Source organism: Panulirus ornatus, chromosome 9, assembly GCF_036320965.1.
Source record: "Panulirus ornatus isolate Po-2019 chromosome 9, ASM3632096v1, whole genome shotgun sequence".
Classification (NCBI taxonomy): Eukaryota; Metazoa; Arthropoda; class Malacostraca; order Decapoda; family Palinuridae; genus Panulirus; species Panulirus ornatus.
In genome coordinates this window covers 43792258-43810260 of record NC_092232.1, presented here as the reverse complement: position 1 = coordinate 43810260, position 18003 = coordinate 43792258, and the positions used below count along the sequence as shown (strand labels likewise).

The following is an 18003-nucleotide window of genomic DNA, read 5'->3' as shown; positions in this document are numbered from 1 at the left end:
GTACCTGTAGGAAAGCTTAACCTTCACTCCAGATTATTCTGGATTGTGTCGTGGAACAAGACATTATATACATGGTGAGCGCCAGTAACAACCAGTGTTAGTCGTCAAGATGAAGCAACGGTGGACTATGAGAGAAGCTGCATCAGCTTAGGTTGAGGCTACTGAAGTCAATGATGCGTTCGAACGAAAACTGTTCATATCCGTGACAGTTGAACTGTGTCTCCCGTGAGTTGCATCTCTGCTGAACTGTGCTTCTGTTTACCTATTTTCTGTCACTTTGATAAGTTCAGTCTTATATTCCAGTGGTATAAATCTGAACTTCGTTTTGTTTGGAACTACAGCTTACAATAATACCCTGAGACTGAGCGTTAGTTAAAGCAACATAATGATATGATTTTGAGTTTGTATCTCATTATATCATATATTGTGGTGTGATTTTACTCTGACATTATATTGTGTAGTATGTAGCTACCGGGTAAGCAGTTCATTGGCTTTTCTATCCAGTGTTCCTACCCACAAAACACGAAGCCATTTGCCCTCAGTCTTTTTTTCCCCCCAGATCTTGTAACCATATAGCAATTAATGAACGATCATATACAGTCTTTGATCACTGTATTTACTTTCTTACTTAGAGGGTTTGTATTATATAACCACCAATAATCATCCTTCGTGTGTTAGGATGGACAGTGATCTCTCTTGTAAAATGTTTGTAAATTCTGTCCTCCAACACTGTCAGTTTTGTTTCTTGAGTTCCACCAAACAATGAAACCATGATTTATTCTATTTTTTTGTAGTACAAACACTTATACAGATTCATGCTATTAATATCAGAATCATCACATGGTATTCAAAAGGTGTAGTTTGTGTCTACATTGGATAACAATATATTTATTGTGATCTAATTAGTTTAAGACTCTCGTCTGCCACAACTTGCGAGGTTTTAAGACCACCACACACTTGGTCACGTCACCATCTACCTGTCTACTCTTCATGCCCACAATATTTACCTCTAAAGTCGATAGATAATCAGTGATAATTTTACGTTCATTACACAGTGACAGAAAATCAGATATTTGCAGTTCATAATGATTACAGTTAGGACCCTAAGTTAAACCAATAATGATTACAGTCAGGTTCCTCAGTTAAACCAATAATGTTTACAGTCAGGTTCCTCAGTTAAACCAATAATGATTACAGTCAGGACCCTCAGTTAAACCAATAATGATTACAGTCAGGTCCCTCAGTTAAACCAATAATGTTTACAGTCAGGTCCCACAGTTAAACCAGTAATGATTACAGTCAGGTTCCTTAGTTAAACCAATAATGTTTACAGTCAGATCCCACAGTTAAACCAGTAATGATTACAGTCAGGTCCCTCAGTTAAACCAATAATGATTACAGTCAGGACCCTCAGTTAAACCAATAATGTTTACAGTCAGGTTCCTCAGTTAAACCAGTAATGATTACAGTCAGGTTCCTCAGTTAAACCAGTAATGATTACAGTCAGGTTCCTCAGTTAAACCAATGATTACGATGGTCATCTCCATATCTTGCAGTGACGTGATCATTGAAACTATCAGTCATAACAATATGATGTGGACGAGTATGCTGACGCAAGGCAGCAACTCAGACGATCGCCTGTGTTGATAGCAGTACTGACTGGATGACACTGAGGTCCCATGTTTAGAATCAAGGATTAACTTCCTAGTGAAGAAAACGGTTACATCAGTCCCGCGGGTGATTTGGTCGGCTTGAGTGTAACGCTAAACTTGCAGGCCATATTGTTACTACATTCTCCGTGTTCATGTGTACAACCGCAATGCTAAAAGGTTTGCGAGGGATAGAGTGAATTGGAACGATGTGGTGTACCGGGGTCGACGTACTAGCAATGGACTGAACCAAGGAATATGAAGTAGTTGTAGCGCCTAGTTGTGGATGGGGAGCTGTGGTTTCGGTGCATTACATCTGACAGCTAGAGAATGGATGTGAGTGGATGCGGCCTTCGTCTGTTTCAAGCGCTACCTCGCTAACACGGGAAACATCGATCAAGTATGAATTTTTTCTTTTTTTTCTAGACCTGATTTTCTGGAGTTCACGTCTATGTACTCATTTCCCAGCATCGTGTGCTGAGCTCCTCTGACTCGTCGTCGCTCGTAATCGAACGAAGTTTTGATCAGGCTTCTCCTACATTGTGGCTTACTATAGGCGGTCAGTTGAAGGTGTGTGTGTTCAGCGTCAGAAACCCTTCCCCCAGTAAACATTTGATGCTCGCATACGCCACGGTAGATGGTGTTGCTGACGACATAGAGGTCTGTGGTGTTGGTAACGATAGTGTTTTGTTTTTTCTAAATTTGTCATGTAGGTTCCAGCGACGTGTTGAAGGAGGATTGAAATGACCATTGGAGATATGTCGCCAGTTTATTCGATCTTTACGAAACAGAACTGACAACATTATGATTTCATTAGTACTGCCCGGGATCGATACCCGGAAATACATTGGGTATCAGTGTCAGTGAGAGATCAGTGAACCTTTGTTAACAGGACGGAGTAGAATTCGTGAATATGTGGCACTGTTCTTGGATGCAGTCTTGTGTTTACGTAGGATGAACTACACCTGGACAAACCGGGAGCTGTTACGTTACGTAGGATGAACTACACCTGAACGAAGTGGGAACCGCGTTTTAGCTGATTCCATAGCAAGTCTTCGTGAAGCTTTTGATCAAAAAGCGAAGCTCTTCAGGAACAGGCCCGTCTCCTCCCTTACTTCTTTTCGAAACAAGTCCAGGGCAGAATATCAGAATATTTTTCACTAATGCACAGCTGAATACAACCGAATATGAACAGCAACAGACCACTGGATCCAAGCAAGGCTGTTTGTGATGATGGAAGAGAACAGAGACTCATGGGTTAATGTGGCTGGAGTATAAACACTTAGGGACTTCTCCAAGAGGAAGACCTGTAAACTTATCGTCCAGCTAAGGACGTGTAAACACTGTCAGTCGTGGAATTGAAGCGACATATCTATCAAGTGTTTGTTTAAACATATCTACGGTTGTTGCTTTAAACTAATTGATAATCGTTCTTATATATGTTCACAACCCTGTTGAAGGAAAAGTACTTCGCCTCATTCGAGGTAAAGTGTTTACCCACCAGTTTGTATACATTACTACGAGTGAAACCAGACGACTCTATCCTTAAGTAACTCGTTAGGTCGAGATTATCGAAGCCTTTAATGATTTTGAATTCTTGTGTTCTCAGATCACCTCTTACCCGTCTCTTTCCCAAGCTAAATAAATTCAAATCGTTTATTCGGATCTTATTAGAGTCGTCTCTCAAGTTGGGATTCATTCTTGCAGCTTGCTAAGACGGTGACGCCCCAATGAGACTTAAATATGAAAGCCCTGCCTATGAATCCAAGAATTTTGTTCGCCTTTTCTACTGTATGTAGCGTTCACTGGCTTTAGATCACCAGAGATTATTACACCCAAGACCTCCTTTTCCTCATTTCCCATTTACAGCTCAACAGAATTCATATTGTAACTTACCTTTTCATTATCATTACCAATACGTAAACCTTTGCACTTATCAACATTACAATTAGTTTGCCACATGTTAGCCTAGTCCTTTGGTTTCTCTATGTCAGGTGGAAACTACAAACGTTCAGTTTATGTTGGAGACTTATATCCCAGTTTAATATCGTCTACGAAGTTAGAGAACTTACACTGAAGTCCATTATTAATCTCGGTATTTGTCTATAAGAAACTGAACCAGTCCTAAGACTGATCCCTGTGGCACACCACTTGTTACGTCTAACCTTTCTGAGGCTTGACCATTCATCACTGCTCTTTGTTTACAGCCAGTCAGCCGATTTCCAAACCATCGAAGTACAACCCCATCTATACCATGTAACTTTTGTTAGTAACCTTTGATATCGAACTTTATAGTACAACCCCATCTATACCATATAACTTAACTTTTGTTAGTAACCTGTGATATCGAACTTTATTCAATGCTGTCTCAAAAATCTAATTCCATAACATCAACTGCTTTACTTTCATCGTACATGTTGATTGTTTCATAAAGGAAATCACGCAGTTTTGTTAGACATGAGCGATGTCGTCGGACACAAGGCTGAGAATCGTTCATTAAGTGGTGGTCCTCTAAATGGTTTGGTCTTACTCCGAATGGTCGTTACCATGAGCGTACCAACTCCAGCCGTTAAGGCAATTTGGACGATATATTTAGGGCAGCGATTTATTACCTCTTTCGACTATCGGTGTTCCATTGACAATTTTCCATTCCTCTGGAACGATTTCCCTTAGAGAATGACTTACTAGAAAGAGCAGCCAAGAACCTAGCCATCTCATTTATTGCCTCTGTGTCCTTGAATAAAACTTATCTGGACCTGATGTGTTTCATTTACTCACATATCATTCAGCACTAATGGTATATCTTCGAGTTTTTATTCCAATGATATGTTGCAAATATTTTTCCCCTATTAGCACTCCCTGGAAATTATCGTCCAATTAGCGTGAGGTCAGTGATTGGTAGATTTTTGGAAACCATCATTCGGGACGATATTGTAAACCAGGACCAGCGCTTATTTTGAATGAATGAATCTCAGTCTAGTTTTTGATGACATCGCTCACGTCTGACGAATGAGTTTGATTTCTCTTATGATACAATCAACACGTATGATGAGAGCAAAGCAGGTGATGTCATCTATTTCGATTTTCAAAACGCATGCGATAGATTTCCAAATCCAAGGTTACGAGCAAAAGTGAAGTCGCATGGTATAACTGGGGCTGTACTTTCGTAGATACGAGGTTGGGCGTAACAAGTGGTGTGCCTCAGGGATAAGTCGTGAGACCAGTCCTCTTTCTCGTATACATTAATGATATTGAAGATGGGACGGCATTGTAAAATAATGAAATTCACTGACGATGATAAACTGGAAAATGTAACTTCAAGAGAAATTGAACACCTACAACTTCATATTGCCAAAGACAAAGTGATGGAGTGGACTTACAGGAGGCAAATGTATTTTGATATCGATAAGTGGGGGGGAAACAAGCCACATTATAGATTATTTTGAGCTGCAAATGGTAAATGAAAATAATCTCTGGTGACCTGATACATAAATTATTAAGTCTCTGGTAAGCTGATACATAACACATTAACAGTCTCTGGTGACCTGATACATAACACATTAGCAGTCTCTGGTGACCTGATACATAACACATTAACAGTCTCGGGTGACCTGATACATAACACATTAACAGTCTCTGGTGACCTGATACATAACACATTAACAGTCTCTGGTGACCTGATGTATAACACATTAACAGTCTCTGGTGACCTGATACATAACACATTAACAGTCTCGGGTGACCTGATACATAACACATTAACAGTCTCGGGTGACCTGATACATAACACATTAACAGTCTCTGGTGACCTGATACATAACACATTAACAGGTTAACACATTAACAGTCTTTGGTGACCTGATACATAACACATTAACAGTCTCTGGTGACCTGATACATAACACATTAACAGGTTTTCAACTCTGGAACATATGTGTCCGTGTGTCTCCTCCTACCACACTGGGTTACGTTTCTGATCTCTTCCACCGTTGCAAACTGCCTCATGGGGGCTCAGTGGTAGTCTGTTGCTGGATGAGTTCCTTTGTATTCTTTCGTAAACACCTTTTCAGTACAAGGTGGAAAAAAAAGAGAGTAGTTTTACTCATGTTGAAGTGCAAAACTGGAGGAAAAAAAAACAAAAAACAATGAAACTGGAGTGTGTGTTTCAGAATGAATGTTCGTAACATCTTGTTTGCAATTGGTAATGAATTACGATGCCGGGTTTAATGTGAGCAGATGGAGGCTTGTATCCACCTTTGCTGCCATATGAGTATTTTCTAGGTGTCCAGGTGTGAGGGGCGTGTGAGTGATGGTGTGACATGCAGAGAGTGTGATATGTGAGCAGCCTCGGGTCTTTTATTCTTTTAACTTTTACGCCGATTTTTACTGGATTGGCAAGATGTGTCAAATAGCTCTCACTGCACAGTAGATCAAGTGGAGTGTAACACGTATGATGTCAGGTATAAGGACTTGAGTTGTGAGTACAGTGCAGTTCACGTAAAGTCATTAGTTCAGGGGAATCAGAGTTTGAGATGATGGACATCATAAACATACAGTTTATTAGCTTGATAAACAAGGGATTTGATATCGTATTTGTTCATGGAGATCATCCCAGGTTCCTGGAGAAGTTGGAAGTTGAACTTTTTTAACAATTTCCTCCATGGTGCAACGGCATGCTGCACCGCTCTGTGTGTGAGTGTGCGAGTGTAAGTGTGAGTGTGTGAGTGTGTGAGTATGTGTGTAAGTGTTAGTGTGTGAGTGTGAGTGTGTGAATGTAAGTGTGAGTGTGTGAATGTAAGTGTGAGTGTGTGAGTGTAAGTGTGAGTATGTAAGTGTGAGTGTGTGAATGTAAGTGTGAGTGTGTGAGTGTAAGTGTGAGTATGTAAGTGTGAGTGTGTGAATGTAAGTGTGAGTGTGTGAGTGTAAGTGTGACTATGTGTGTAAGTGTGAGTGTGTGAGTGTGAGTATGTGTGAGTGTAGTGAAGTGTAAATGTGAGTACGTGTGTAAGTGTGAGTGTGTGAATGTGAGTGTGAGTGTGTGAGTGTGAGTATGTGTGCAAGTGTGAGTAATGTTCAGTCGTTTCTCCACAGAGGCTGCGAGCAGAGGGGTTTCCCGCCGCTGGCCCGTGCTGGCTCTGACCCCGTGCTGCATGGCGCCCCTCCACAGAACGCCATGAACACGGGCTCCCTCCCGGCTGACCTCCTCCCCGCCGGCGCCACCTCGCCCTCCCCCACCGCCAGGAGCCACCACAGGCACCGCAGGGACCACAAAGTCCGCGATGCCGCAGCTAAAGGTTAGTTCCAACCCCCCAACCCCCCCATCGTACACACACACACACACACACACACACACACACACACACACACACACACACACACACACACACTGACCATGGAGTCAGAAAGGCTGAAGCCGGGGTCGGACCCGCATGGGTTCGAATCCTAGGGGCTGAAGTCGGGCCACACCTAACCTAGGTATTCACACTCCCTTCGGGGGCTGGTCGATGAATGAGTAGGTGGGTTGGGCTGAGGTGTGTGTGTGTGTGTGTGTGTGTGTGTGTGTGTGTGTGTGTGTACACATAGAAGTAAAGACGGTGTAAACACAAGTCTTAAACTTTCTCCCCTAAATACACAAATATTGATCAGAGAGAGAGAGAGAGAGAGAGAGAGAGAGAGAGAGAGAGAGAGAGAGAGAGAGAGAGAGAGAGAGAGAGATGCCTCAGTGAGAGGCAACACAAGGTTCAGAGAAAAAAGAGGTCATTTCAAACGAACATGTGAGACAGTCCAGAGAGGCGAGTGGGTTGTCTGCGGGTGCCTGGGAGGCTGGTAGAGAAGCTGGGCCTTCGAGCAGGAATCAAAGGAAGAGGCTCTTTCCATGGATGATAGATTACTTCAGTGGAAGCTTCCCTGGAATGAGTCGGGGCGACCACTGGTGTGCCGCAGGGTTGAGTCTTGGGACCACCGCACTTGTTGATTGATGTAAATGTCTTGCTGGACGGCCTGAACCCCTACTTGAATGTATAAGCTGATGATGCCAAAGTCATTAGGGAAGAAAAAGGAGTGAGATGAATTCCATTACTTACAAAAAGGACTTAAGATAGACACCAAAGTTCGTCTGATATATGGATGCTGTAATTCAGTCTCAGTGAATATCAAATAATTTAGATGGGACATGTCGAAAGAAGGTCTTGATACGTATATTATCTGGTAGGATAAACGCTGCAGGAGTCTGTGTCTTAAGAGGGATTTGGAAGTCGGAGCCATAGTGGAAGTTTGGGTGTATGATGGAAGGTCGGAGCCATAGTGGAAGCTTAGTGTATGATGGAAGGTCGGGGCCATAGTGAAAGCTTAGGTGTATGATGGAAGGTCTCGGCCATAGTGGAAGCTTGGGTGTATCATGGAAGGTCGGGGCCATAGTAGAAGCTTGGGTGTATGAAGGAAGGTCGGAGCCATAGTGGAAGCTTAGTGTATGATGGAAGGTCGGATCCATAGTGGAAGCTTGGTGAATGATGAAAGGTCGGAGCCATAGTGGAAGCTTAGGTGTATGATGGAAGTCGGAGCCATAGTGAAAGCTTAGGTGTATGATGAAGTCGGGGCCATAGTGGAAGCTTGGGTATATGATGGAAGGTCGGAGCCATAGTGGAAGCTTGGTTGTATGATGGAAGGTTGGAGCCATAGTGGAAGCTTAGTTGTATGATGGAAGGTTGGAGCCATAGTGGAAGCTTAGTGTATGATGGAAGGTCGGGAAATAGTGGAAGCTTGGTGAATGATGAAAGGTCGGAGCCATAGTGAAAGCTTAGGTGTATGATGGAAGGTAGGGGACATAGTGGAAGCTTGGGTATATGATGGAAAGTTGGGGCCATAGTGAAAGCTTAGGTGTATGATGGAAGGTTGGTGCCATAGTGGAAGCTTGGATGTATGATGGAAGGTGAGGGCCATAGTGGAAGCTTAGTTGTATGATGGAAGGTTGGTGCCATAGTGGAAGCTTGGGTATATGATGGAAAGTTGTGGCCATAGTGGAAGCTTGGGAGTATGATGGAAGGTCGGAGCCATAGTGAAAGCTTAGGTGTATGAAGGAAGGTCGGAGCCGGGTGGGAAAGGCCGGGGGCCCTAGTGGAAGCTTTTGTTGAGGAAGGGGGAAATGGAAGTTGGGGTATGATGGAAGGTCGGGGCCCTAGTGGGAACTTTTGGGGGTATGATGGAAAGGGCGGGGCCATGTTGGGGAAAAATTTGGGGGGGATGAAAGGAAGGTTGGGGCCATGTGGAAGCTTGGGTGGTTTTATGGAAGGTCGGGGCCATAGTGGAACTTAAGGGGTATGATTTAAAAGGGCGGGGCCAATTTTTTGGGGGAAAATTTTGGGTGTAGATGGAAGGTCAGGCCCTAGTGGAAAACTTGGGGTATGAAAAGGAAAATTTGGGGGCCCTAGTGAAAACTTGGGTGTATGATGGAAGGTTTGGGGCCATTGTTTGGGAAAAATTGGGGGGTTTGAAGGAAGGCTGGGCCCCAAAAGGGGAAACTTTGTGTATGGTGGGAAAGGGCGGGCCTAGTGGAAGCTTGGGGGTATGATGGAAGGGCGGAGCCAAGGGGAAGCGTTTGGTGTATGATGGAAAGGGCGGGGGCCCTAGTGGAAGCTTGGGGGTATGGGAAGGTCGGAGCCAAGTGGAAGCTTGGGTTTATGATGAAAGGGCCGGGCCAAGTAAGCTTGGTTATGAAGAAAATTTGGGGGCCCTGTGGAAGCTTAGGTGTATTATGGGAAAGGGTTGGGGGAAAGGGGAACTTTGGGGGAAGATGGAAGGTTTTGGGGGATGGGGAAGCTTGGGGGTATGAAGGAAGGTCGGGGCCCTAGTTGAAGCTTGGGTGTATAATGGAATGTCGGAGCCATAGTGGAAGCTTGGGTCTATGATGGAAGGTCGGAGCCATAGTGGAAGCGTTGGTGTATGATGGAAGGTCGGGGCCATAGTGGAAGCTTAGTTGTATGATGGAAGGTCGGGAAATAGTGGAAGCTTGGGTGTATGAATGAAGGTCGGAGGCCATAGTGGAAGCTTGCGTGTATGATGGAAGGTCGGGGCCATAGTGGAAGCTTGGGTGTATGATGGAAGGTCGGGAGCCATAGTGGAAGCTTGGGTGTATGATGGAAGGTCGGGGCCATAGTGGAAGCTTGGGTGTATGATGGAAGGTCGGGGCCATAGTGGAAGCTTGGGTGTATGATGGAAGGTCGGAGCCATAGTGGAAGCTTGGTGTATGATGGAAGGTCGGGGCCATTGTGGAAGCTTGGATGTATGATGGAAGGTCGGGGCCATAGTGGAAGCTTGGGTGTATGATAGAAAGGTCGGGCCATAGTGGAAGCTTGGGTGTATGATGGAAGGTTGGAGCCATAGTGGAAGCTTGGATGTATGATGGAAGTCGGAGGCCATAGGTGGAAGCTTGGGTGTATGATGGAAGGTCGGAGCCATAGTGGAAGCTTGGGTGTATGATGGAAGGTTGGGGCCATAGTGGAAGCTTGGGTGTATGATGGAAGGTCGGAGGCCATAGTGGAAGCTTGGTGTATGATGGAAGGTCGGAGCCATAGTGGAAGCTTAGGTGTATGATGGAAGGTCGGGCCATAGTGGAAGCTTGGGTGTATGATGGAAGGTCGGGGCCATAGTGGAAGCTTGGGTGTATGATGGAAGGTCGGAGCCATAGTGGAAGCTTGGGTGTATGATGGAAGGTCGGGGCCATAGTGGAAGCTTGGGTGTATGATGGAAGGTCGGGGCCATAGTGGAAGCTTGGGTGTATGATGGAAGGTCGGAGCCATAGTGGAAGCTTGGGTGTATGATGGAAGGTCGGAGCCATAGTGGAAGCTTGGGTGTATGATGGAAGGTCGGAGCCATAGTGGAAGCTTGGGTGTATGATGGAAGGTCGGAGCCATAGTGGAAGCTTGGGTGTATGATGGAAGGTCGGGGCCATAGTGGAAGCTTGGGTGTATGATGGAAGGTCGGAGCCATAGTGGAAGCTTGGGTGTATGATGGAAGGTCGGGGCCATAGTGGAAGCTTGGGTGTATGATGGAAGGTCGGAGGCCATAGTGGAAGCTTGGGTGTATGATGGAAGGTCGGGGCCATAGTGGAAGCTTGGGTGTATGATGGAAGGTCGGGCCATAGTGGAAGCTTGGGTGTATGATGGAAGGTCGGGGCCATAGTGGAAGCTTGGGTGTATGATGGAAGGTCGGGGCCATAGTGGAAGCGTTGGTGTATGATGGAAGGTCGGGGCCATAGTGGAAGCTTGGGTGTATGATGGAAGGTCGGGGCCATAGTGGAAGCTTGGGTGTATGATGGAAGGTCGGGGCCATAGTGGAAGCTTGGGTGTATGATGGAAGGTCGGGGCCATAGTGGAAGCTTGGGTGTATGATGGAAGGTCGGAGCCATAGTGGAAGCTTGGGTGTATGATGGAAGGTCGGGGCCATAGTGGAAGCTTGGGTGTATGATGGAAGGTCGGGGCCATAGTGGAAGCTTGGGTGTATGATGGAAGGTCGGGGCCATAGTGGAAGCTTGGGTATATGATGGAAGGTCTGGGCCATAGTGGAAGCTTAGGTGTATGATGGAAGGTCGGGGCATAGTGGAAGCTTGGGTGTATGATGGAAGGTCGGGCCATAGTGGAAGCTTGGGTGTATGATGGAAGGTCGGAGCCATAGTGGAAGCTTGGGTGTATGATGGAAGGTCGGAGCCATAGTGGAAGCTTGGGTGTATGATGGAAGGTCGGGCCATAGTGGAAGCTTAGGTGTATGATGGAAGGTCGGAGCCATAGTGGAAGCTTAGGTGTATGATGGAAGGTCGGAGCCATAGTGGAAGCTTGGTGTATGATGGAAGGTCGGGCCATAGTGGAATCTTGGGTGTATGATGGAAGGTCGGGGCCATAGTGGAAGCTTGGGTGTATGATGGAAGGTCGGGGCCATAGTGGAAGCTTGGGTGTATGATGGAAGGTCGGGGCCATAGAGGAAGCTTGGGTGTATGATGGAAGGTCGGGGCCATAGTGGAAGTTTGGGTGTATGATGGAAGGTCGAGGCCATAGTGAAAGCTTAGGTGTATGATGGAAGGTCGGGGCCATAGTGGAAGCTTGGGTGTATGATGGAAGGTCGGAGCCATAGTGGAAGCTTGGGTGTATGATGGAAGGTCGGAGCCATAGTGGAAGCTTGGGTGTATGATGGAAGGTCGGAGCCATAGTGGAAGCTTGGGTGTATGATGGAAGGTCGGAGCCATAGTGGAAGCTTTGGTGTATGATGGAAGGTCGGGCCATAGTGGAAGCTTGGGTGTATGATGGAAGGTCGGAGCCATAGTGGAAGCTTGGGTGTATGATGGAAGGTCGGAGCCATAGTGGAAGCTTGGGTGTATGATGGAAGGTCGGGGCCATAGTGGAAGCTTGGGTGTATGATGGAAGGTCGGGGCCATAGTGGAAGCTTGGGTGTATGATGGAAGGTCGGGGCAATAGTGGAATCTTGGGTGTATGATGGAAGGTCGGAGCCATAGTCGAAGCTTGGTTGTATGATGGAAGGTCGGATCCATAGTGGAAGCTTAGGTGTATGATGGAAGGTCGGAGCATAGTGGAAGCTTGGGTGTATGATGGAAGGTCGGGGCCATAGTGGAAGCTTAGGTGTATGATGGAAGGTCGGGGCCATAGTGGAAGCTTGGGTGTATGATGGAAGGTCGGGGCCATAGTGGAAGCTTGGGTGTATGATGGAAGGTCGGAGCCATAGTGGAAGCTTGGGTGTATGATGGAAGGTCGTGGCCATAGTGGAAGCTTAGGTGTATGATGGAAGGTCGGGGCCATAGTGGAAGCTTGGGTGTATGATGGAAGGTCGGAGCCATAGTGGAAGCTTGGGTGTATGATGGAAGGTCGGGGCCATAGTGAAGCTTGGGTGTATGATGGAAGGTTGGAGCCATAGTGGAAGCTTGGGTGTATGATGGAAGGTCGGAGGCATAGTGGAAGCTTGGTGTATGATGGAAGGTCGGGGCCATAGTGGAAGCTTGGGTGTATGATGGAAGGTCGGGCCATAGTGGAAGCTTGGGTGTATGATGGAAGGTCGGAGCCATAGTGGAAGCTTGGGTGTATGATGGAAGGTCGGAGCCATAGTGGAAGCTTGGGTGTATGATGGAAGGTCGGAGCCATAGTGGAAGCTTGGGTGTATGATGGAAGGTCGGAGCCATAGTGGAAGCTTGGGTGTATGATGGAAGGTCGGAGCCATAGTGGAAGCTTGGGTGTATGATGGAAGGTCGGGGCCATAGTGGAAGCTTGGGTGTATGATGGAAGGTCGGGCCATAGTGGAAGCTTGGGTGTATGATGGAAGGTCGGGGCCATAGTGGAAGCTTGGGTGTATGATGGAAGGTCGGGGCCATAGTGGAAGCTTGGGTGTATGATGGAAGGTCGGGGCCATAGTGGAAGCTTTGGTGTATGATAGAAGGTCGGGGCCGTAGTGGAAGCTTAGGTGTATGATGGAAGGTCGGAGCCATAGTGGAAGCTTGGGTGTATGATGGAAGGTCGGAGGCCATAGTGGAAGCTTGGGTGTATGATGGAAGGTCGGGGCCATAGTGGAAGCTTGGGTGTATGATGGAAGGTCGGGGCCATAGTGGAAGCTTGGGTGTATGATGGAAGGTTGGGACCATAGGGAAGCTTGGGTGTATGATGGAAGGTCGGAGCTATAGTGGAAGCTTGGTGTATGATGGAAGGTCGGAGCCATAGTGGAAGCTTGGTGTATGATGGAAGGTCGGGAGCCATAGTGGAAGCTTGGGTGTATGAAAGAAGGTCGGAGCCATAGTGGAAGCTTGGGTGTATGATGGAAGGCCTGGGCCATAGTGGAAGCTTAGTTGTATGATGGAAGGTCGGGCAAATAGTGGAAGCTTGGGTGTATGATGTAAGGTCGGAGACATAGTGGAATCTTGGGTGTATGATGGAAGGTCGGGGCCATCGTGGAAACTTGGGTGTATGATGGAAGGTCGGGGCCATAGTGAAGCTTAGGTGTATCTGAGAAGGTCGAGGCCATAGTGGAATGCTTAGGTGTATGATGGAAGTTCGGGCCATAGAGGAAGCATTGGGTGTATGATGGAAGTCGGGCCATAGTAGAAGATTGGGTTGTATGATGGAAGGTCGGGGCCATAGTGGAAGCTTGGTGTATGATGGAAGGTCGGGGCCATAGTGGAAAGCTTAGGTGTATGATGGAAGGTCGGAGCATAGTGGAAGCTTGGGTGTATGATGGAAGGTACGGGGCCCCTAGTGGAAGCTTGGGTGTATGATGGAAGGTCGGAGCCATAGTGGAGATTGGTATATGATGGAAGGTCGAGGCCATAGTGAAGCTTAGGTGTATGATGGAAGGTCGGGGGCCATAGTGGAAGCTTAGCTTGTATGATGGAAGGTCGGAGAATATAGTGGAAGCTTGGATGTAATATGGAAGGTCGGAGCCATAGCTGGAATCTTAGCGTGTATGAATGAAGGTCGGGCGCCATAGTGGAAGCTTGGGTGTATGATGGAAGTCGGGGCCATAGTGGAAATTTCGTTGTATGATGGAAGGTCTCGGCCATAGTGGAAGCTTGGGTGTATGATGGAAGGTCGGAGCCATAGTGGAGCTTGGGTGTATGATGGAAGGTTGGAGCCATAGTGGAAGTTTGGGTGTAAGACTCCCCCCCTCCATGATTTCTACCAATCAGTCCCTCTGAAAGACTCTACCCTCCCTGGTTTCTACCCCTCAGTCCCTCCAAAAGACTCTACCCTCCCTGGTTTCTACCAATCAGTCCCTCCGAAAGATTCTACCCTCTCTGGTTTCTACCCCTCAGTCCCTCCGAAAGACTCTATCCTCCCTGGTTTCTACCCCTCAGTCCCTTCGAAAGACTATCCTCCCTGGTTTCTACCCCTCAGTCCCTCCGAAAGACACTACCCTCCTTGGTTTCTACCCCTCAGATGGTTTCTAACCTTACCCCCTCACTTCCCTTCCTCTCATCATCACACACACACACACACACACACACACACACACACGTGATGATGTTTGTGTTTACCCAATCAAAATAAAGTCATATCAGATTACCATCAAAATATGGTTAATTACTTCCCTCATGTCAACTGCTCGACGTAATTAAAACCAACAATGATGTTTGGCGCCTTAGTGTTTACCCCAGTCGTGGTCAGGATCTGTCATCTGCTCAGGCCAGTGGTAGGTCAATGTTTAGATTCAACCATTGACTTGATAAAAACTTTTCTAGAAAATTTTATGATTTTTTTCTAGAAATTTTTTTTATTTTTTTTTAGGAAATTTTTTGATTCTTTTCTAGAAAATTTTTGATTTTTTTTCTCTAGAAAATTTTATGATTTTTTTTCTAGAAAATTTTTTGATTTTTTTTTCTAGAAAATTTTTTGATTTTTTCTAGAAAATTTTTTGATTTTTTCTATAAAATTTTTTGATTTTTGTCCTAGAAAATTTTTATTTTTTTTTCTAGAATTTTTTTTTATTTTTTTTTCTAGAAAATGTTTTGCTGCCTTAGTGTTTACCCCAGTCGTGGTCAGGATCTGTCATCTGCTCAGGCCAGTGGTAGGTCAATGTTTAGATTCAACCATTGACTTGATAAAAACTTTTCTAGAAAATTTTGATTTTTTTTTTCTAGAAATTTTTTTTATTTTTTTTAGGAAATTTTTTGATTCTTTTCTAGAAAATTTTTGATTTTTTTTCTCTAGAAAATTTTATGATTTTTTTCTAGAAAATTTTTTGATTTTTTTTTCTAGAAAATTTTTTGATTTTTTCTAGAAAATTTTTTGATTTTTTCTATAAAATTTTTTGATTTTTGTCCTAGAAAATTTTTATTTTTTTTTCTAGAATTTTTTATTTTTTTTTCTAGAAAATGTTTTGATTTTTTCTAGATTTTTTTTTATTTTTTTCTAGAAATTTTTTTGATTTTTTTTCTAGAAAATTTTTTGATTTTTTTCTAGAAATTTTTTTATTTTTTTTCTAGAAAATTTTTTGATTTTTTTCTAGAAAATTTTTTTTTTTTTTGTATATAAAATTTTGAGGTAGATGATGGCCATCAAATGTAGCTTAAGACTTCATGTATTTGGAGCTGGATCTGATGAATCTAAGATAATTTTTTTTTTTGACAGTCAAATTATATAGTTTCTGCTAAAACTCCCTCACACTTAATGCCAATCCCCCACATGCCTCCTACCAACCCCCCCCACTTTCCACCAACCCCCACACTTCTTGCCAATCCCCAACACGCTTCCTACCAACCCCCCACACTTTCCACCAACCCCCACACTTTCCACCAACCCCCACACTTCTTGCCAATCCCCCACGCTACCTACCAACCCCCACTTTCCACCAACCCCCTCACTACCCTTCAAACCCCCACATTTCCCACCAATCGCCACGCTACCTACCAACCCCCCACACTTCCCACCAACCCCCACAGTACCCACCAACGCCCTCACTGTACACTTTATACAGATATCAACAACGAATGCAGTTTAAAAGAGTACATGAAGGAAAGAAAACGGCAGGTACCAGTGGCCAGCCCACCCCACCGTTTATCAGGAAATGCCTCGTTAGCAGTACATTACGCCACTGGCGTATCAATTACGCCAATATGTGTACTCAATACACTACGTGGAATACTGATGTTGAATTATGTTCGGTACGAAAAAGAAAAAAAAAATTGAAATGTGGAGATGAAAACCTGAGTTTGTAGGATTCTAGACAGGTCTGGGTCGTTGTAGGAGGGTTGTAGACAGGCCTGGGTCGTTGTAGGAGGGTTGTAGACAGGCCTGGGTCGTTGTAGGAGGGTTGTAGACAGGCTTGGGTCGTTGTAAGTGGGTCGTAGACAGGATGGGTCGTTATAGGAGGGATGTAGACAGGTCTGGGTCGTTGTAGGAGAGCTGTAGACAGGCCTGGGTCGTTGTAGGAGGTCTGGAGACAGGCCTGGGTCGTTGTAGGTATGCCATATACAGGTCTGGGTCGTTTTAGGGGGCTGAGGACAGGCCTGGGTCGTTGTAAGTGTGTCGTAGAGAGGGTGAGTCGTTATACGAGGGATGGAGGTGGTTCTGGGTCGTTAGGCTGGTCCATAGTGGGGTTCATCCTGCCGTATGACGTGGTAACTTGTTACTGGTAAATAGCATGGTAATCTGGCCCAGCTGAGGTGAGGGTGGTGGAGACTCCCCCTGTAGGAGGTGATGGTGAAGATGCCTTCCGTTTAGGGGTGATAGTGATGGTGGAGCTTCCCTCCGTCTGGGGTGATGGTGGAGCTTCCCTCCGTCTGGGGCGATAGTGGAGCTTCCCTCCGTCTGGGGTGATGGTGGAGCTTCCCTCCGTCTGGGGTGATGGTGGAGCCTCCCTCCGTCTGGGGCGATAGTGGAGCTTCCCTCCGTCTGGGGTGATGGTGGAGCTTCCCTCCGTCTGGGGTGATGGTGGAGCCTCCCTCCGTCAGATGTACAACATGACCAGTTACCAGATGGTAACATCAGACACACAACACGCAGGCCAGTGGCGGGTCCTGGTGGCTCAGCAGTGCTGACCTGACCAGTGGAGGAAGAGGAGGAAACCAGGTGGTAGTTACGTGCGACCTGGCCCGTCGTCTGCCACCAGCAGGTTAACAACCTGGTCCTCGTACTACCTGATGGAGTCTCACTCATGTTGCATGAACCTTGTATTATCCAGTGGTGGATAGGTCGGGTTAGACTGACGCTGCACGAACTTCGTGTTATCCAGTGGTGGATTGGTAGGGTTGGACTGACGCTGGACGAACTCCGTATTATCCAGTGGGGGATATTAAGGGTTAGACTGACGCTGGAACTTCGTATTATCCAGTAGGGGATATTAAGGGTTAGATTGATGCTGTACGAACTTCGTATTATCCAGTGGTGGAGATGTAGCGTTAATCTAATGCTGGAACTTCGTATGATCCAGTGGATAATTCAGAACCAAACGTATCTAAATCTATTATCATACGCAAAAAAATCCACTGTCTAATTTCTGAATTTTCATGGAGTGGTTTAGGAAGTGGGCGAGGCATAGCTGACCCCACTGTGACCCAGAACACACCTGACCTAAATTTAAGTCCCTGTGGAAGTGACCTTTACTAGGTCATGTGTTTCGCCCTTTATATACTCCCTGTAAGAGAGTGTGTGACCTCTGTGTGACCAGTGTGGTGACCAGAGCACCGTGGTTGACCCCTCTGTGTGACCAGTGTGGTCACCAGAGCACCGTGGTTGACCCCTCTGTGTGACCACTGTGGTGACCAGAGCACCGTGGTTGACCCCTCTGTGTGACCTGCCATGTATAAGGTTGAGGTGACATGAGGGAGATCGGGTCTTCCTTCGTTTGTGGTATTCAATGAAGATCAGGC

General features: G+C 45.8%; 1 protein-coding gene across 3 annotated transcripts in view; it reads left to right on the top strand.

Annotated features, from left to right (window-relative positions):
- LOC139750378 (uncharacterized) overlaps positions 1-6937 on the top strand; it is a 470005-nt gene extending 463068 nt beyond the window's left edge. For all 3 annotated transcript variants that reach the window (XM_071665107.1, XM_071665108.1, XM_071665109.1), the window contains one exon: positions 6741-6937. In XM_071665107.1, the coding sequence (XP_071521208.1) occupies positions 6741-6788 (48 nt within the window). In that variant the 3' untranslated portion in view covers positions 6789-6937. The remainder of the gene's footprint in view (positions 1-6740) is intronic.
- Positions 6938-18003: the final 11066 nt, after the last annotated feature.